Source organism: Boleophthalmus pectinirostris, unplaced genomic scaffold (assembly GCF_026225935.1).
Source record: "Boleophthalmus pectinirostris isolate CB_2022bp ecotype Guang Dong unplaced genomic scaffold, ASM2622593v1 HiC_scaffold_12, whole genome shotgun sequence".
NCBI classification, from domain to species: domain Eukaryota; kingdom Metazoa; phylum Chordata; class Actinopteri; order Gobiiformes; family Gobiidae; genus Boleophthalmus; species Boleophthalmus pectinirostris.
The window spans coordinates 18,141,980-18,145,277 of record NW_026571018.1 but is presented as its reverse complement, the minus strand read 5'-3'; the positions used below and the strand labels follow the sequence as shown (position 1 = coordinate 18,145,277).

Here is a 3,298-nt window from a genome sequence, read left to right as displayed (position 1 = left end):
AAAATGTATGAGTTTATTCATTTGAACTGTGGAGCTTAACTCTACCCTGTCAGTGCATTGGCAGAACACAGGCACACTTCTTTCCTGGAAATTCAGAATTGTTTTTGAAAAAAAAAAGGGTTAAAATTTACATTTAAATGTTAGTTGATGTTAGTTATTTATTCAAAAATATTTATGGTCTAGTTTATTTTACCACCAGTGAAAGTAAAAGTAAATACAAACAGTGAAGCTTTCACTAAAGTCTTAAGACTCCAGTCCAAGCTTCTGAGCTGTGTTCTAGACTTTTCTGGATATTGCCAGGGCCAAAAACCCTCTGGTCAAATCCCATTTCACTAAAGATGACTCTTCAAACTCTTCAGGGCTAAATCACACCCACTGAGGGCAAAGGGTGCTCTCTCTTGTATAGGCCTCACTACCCAGTGGTGCAGATTCAACAGATTCACCTTTCGCTCGAATAAAGCAGTGAAAGGAGGCAGGTTATTTCTAATGGGATTCACTTATGTGAGCTCAAATAGAGAGAATTGAGAGTTGATACATCCAGGCTGCACTCTGTGGAGTTGTTACAAAAGAGTATAGGACCCCGGCAGATAGGGCCCTCGGCAGATGTCCAGTGTGGTTGAGTTGGACGATGTTGGTCATTATAACTTCCTGTGTGCTGCAGGGGCCATCGCAGTGTATTCCAAATCTGAATGTTGTTCACCTTTTCTTCCCAGTTTGTTCCAACCTGCTTTGGAAATTCAAACGTGAGAGCACACATGATTCTGAACAAAGGTCAGGAGAGGGGAGGACAGGTTTCACGTCTACCGGTGACAAAAAATAAAATAAACTTACAGATGGCTTTACTCTATACTATACACAAGTAAACACAAACTGTGAAGCTTTCACCAAAATCTCTAGTCAAAGTTTCTGAGCTGTGCTCCAAACTTGTCTGGATACTCCCAGGGTCAAAACTTAAAATTTGGCAGAATTTTTATAATCACATAGGCCTGGGGTTTATAAAGTTTTGAAGTATAATTCCTAATTCATTGTCCACGAGCTTTGATCAAAAACTTGTGTCCAGTTGACAGAATTGAATTTCTTTTTTGCCATCATTCCTGTACACCTCCTCTCCTTCCCAGGAAAGACCACATCCCTTCTTTAAGAGGTGTAGTCTCTATTTTACCCAGTGGTAGAAATTCACTGCTGTGGAATAGTGCAGGAGCCAGGTTTCTGCAGCTCATAGAAAAGGATATATGCCGATCTGGCCCTCTTTCAGCAGATGTCCTGTGCGCTTGTCTTGGTGACATGGAGATCATCATAGGTGAGCCATGTTTCTTTGGGCTGCAGGGGACTGTTGTCTGGGCCAAGCCCATCGCAGATATAATGTCCTAAAACACACACATTTAGATTTTAGCAAAAGGTAACACCAAATATATTTCTTGACATATTTTCATTAAAGAAAGTATCATACCGTGGTCTGCTGAATATTCCAAATGAGAAATGATGCTGACCAATTTGAAACATCCAGCCTTCTGAAAAGGGCAAAAGGAAATCCATCAATCAATCAATATAACTTGATTTACTTTTAACTATGTGTTATTTTCACTCTGTAAAATATGACATAAGATATGAGTGTTTACCTGTTTGGATTGGATGACTAAATCTTCATCCAGCTGGATGCGATGCATCACTTTCTCCATCCTAAACTGAGAGTCATAACTGAATCTCTTCAGATGGAGAATGAGGACACTGCAGGAAGAGAGTTAAGTTAAAGAAAGTTAAGAAATATTTTTTTAATTTCAAATACCACTGTTTACTGTGCAGACTTACTTTGGCAGAGTGGCTATACATGCTGTCTGTCCAGAGAGTGTGCTTCCACACTCACACCTGTACTCCAGCTCCTGTAAATGAGTTGGATTATGTTTCAGGTGAATAAAATGAATTTGTAGATAAACTGAGATAGCACATACCCTCAAATGGTGGGCCAGGAGTTTTCTGATGGAGCGGCCAGAAGACAGGTCTAAAGAAAGGACCGGGATGATCCCTGAGTACATCTACAACAAACACTTGAACAAATACGTCAGAGCATTTAGGGAAGATACAGCAGCAGATACAGTATCATTATCAATATGATGGTAAAGGAGAAAAACGTGAAAAATACATGTATCGATCAAAGTCTAGAAGTGCCTGTCCATAACTTTTGCAGGTCCTGGTGGTCTCCATTTGGAACCTCATGTGCTCCTTCACTGGGCAGACATAGCTTGTCTCAAGGCTAAAAGCAAAGACATCCAGGATTGGAGCAAAGCTCTGGATCTGCTCCATCAGTGACATAAGCAACTCGTGCGCATCCTGAGAATCAACAGGAACAAAATGAGACTGAACATCAAAACACTAAAACTACATAAGGCCTGAACCGGTCTGGACCAGTTTAGATTTATCCTCTTGACCGTCAGTTCAAACTTACTTGTTGTTGGAAATCCCCGAATATTGGAGCCTGCTGTGCCACAGCCACTTTGAAGCTCCAGGCCAAAGCTGTCATGTGGACATGCTCAGAAGAGTATGGGACATCTGCGAGAGTCTTGAGCTGCCTTGTATGGGAGAAGACACTGCCTGTTTAATGTCCTGAAAGAATTCCAGTAGTTCTTAATATAATTAAATGGTCTGTTCTAAAAAGCCTACCTGAGCAGCTCAGCCTCATCACAATTTGCCCACACATTTTCCTGAACACTAAGCATCGACATGAACGGCTTTATGGTCCGGAGAGCCTGGATACAGGCATTCATGTAACAGGAGTTACCGATGTTTGGAAGCCTGAAATTCAAAGATATGAATTATTCTGAGTTTTCTATATGATGACATGAATATTATCAGATGGACAGTGGTAGTAAACTCACCCAGAGCGTGCCAGATCCAGCCCTTTCTTGGATGGAATGGTGGCCACCTGGCTCATAGGCTCACCCTTGGAGAGGATATTCACTGTGGGCGTGGTCTTCTCTTGGGTCACAGGTTTTTCCTTGGACACGATGCCTGTCTCCTCTGGGGGCAGTTCTGCCATTACCATTGACAGGTGCTCCTGTTTGGACTGAGTCACTGAACCTGCCTTGGACACGGGTTTATCCTGAGGTAGGATTTTGGTTTTAGACCCAGATTTGGACTGGTGTACTCTAGAAAAATAACCAACAAACCATATAAAAATTATTTCTCAAGTTCACACCTAAGATCACCTTAGATATTGGGGGTTGACAGGGCAATATTCCCCCTAAAAATAGCTGATTTAAAGATTGTTTAAACAGGCAAGAATTGTACCAAGCACAACATG

At 41.5% G+C, this 3,298-nt stretch overlaps 1 protein-coding gene across 1 annotated transcript; it reads right to left on the bottom strand.

Annotated features, from left to right (window-relative positions):
* Window positions 1–1,251: 1,251 nt before the first annotated feature.
* LOC129407388 (ubiquitin carboxyl-terminal hydrolase 37-like) lies at window positions 1,252–3,034 on the bottom strand. Its single transcript, XM_055148224.1, has 9 exons — window positions 2,874–3,034; window positions 2,659–2,790; window positions 2,444–2,567; window positions 2,167–2,328; window positions 1,950–2,033; window positions 1,810–1,880; window positions 1,620–1,728; window positions 1,451–1,511; window positions 1,252–1,367 (listed from the first exon to the last, which is right to left on the bottom strand). Exons 1-9 carry the CDS (start codon window positions 3,032–3,034, stop codon window positions 1,252–1,254), a joined length of 1,020 nt encoding a protein of 339 aa, XP_055004199.1.
* Between the last annotated feature and the right edge of the window lie 264 nt (window positions 3,035–3,298).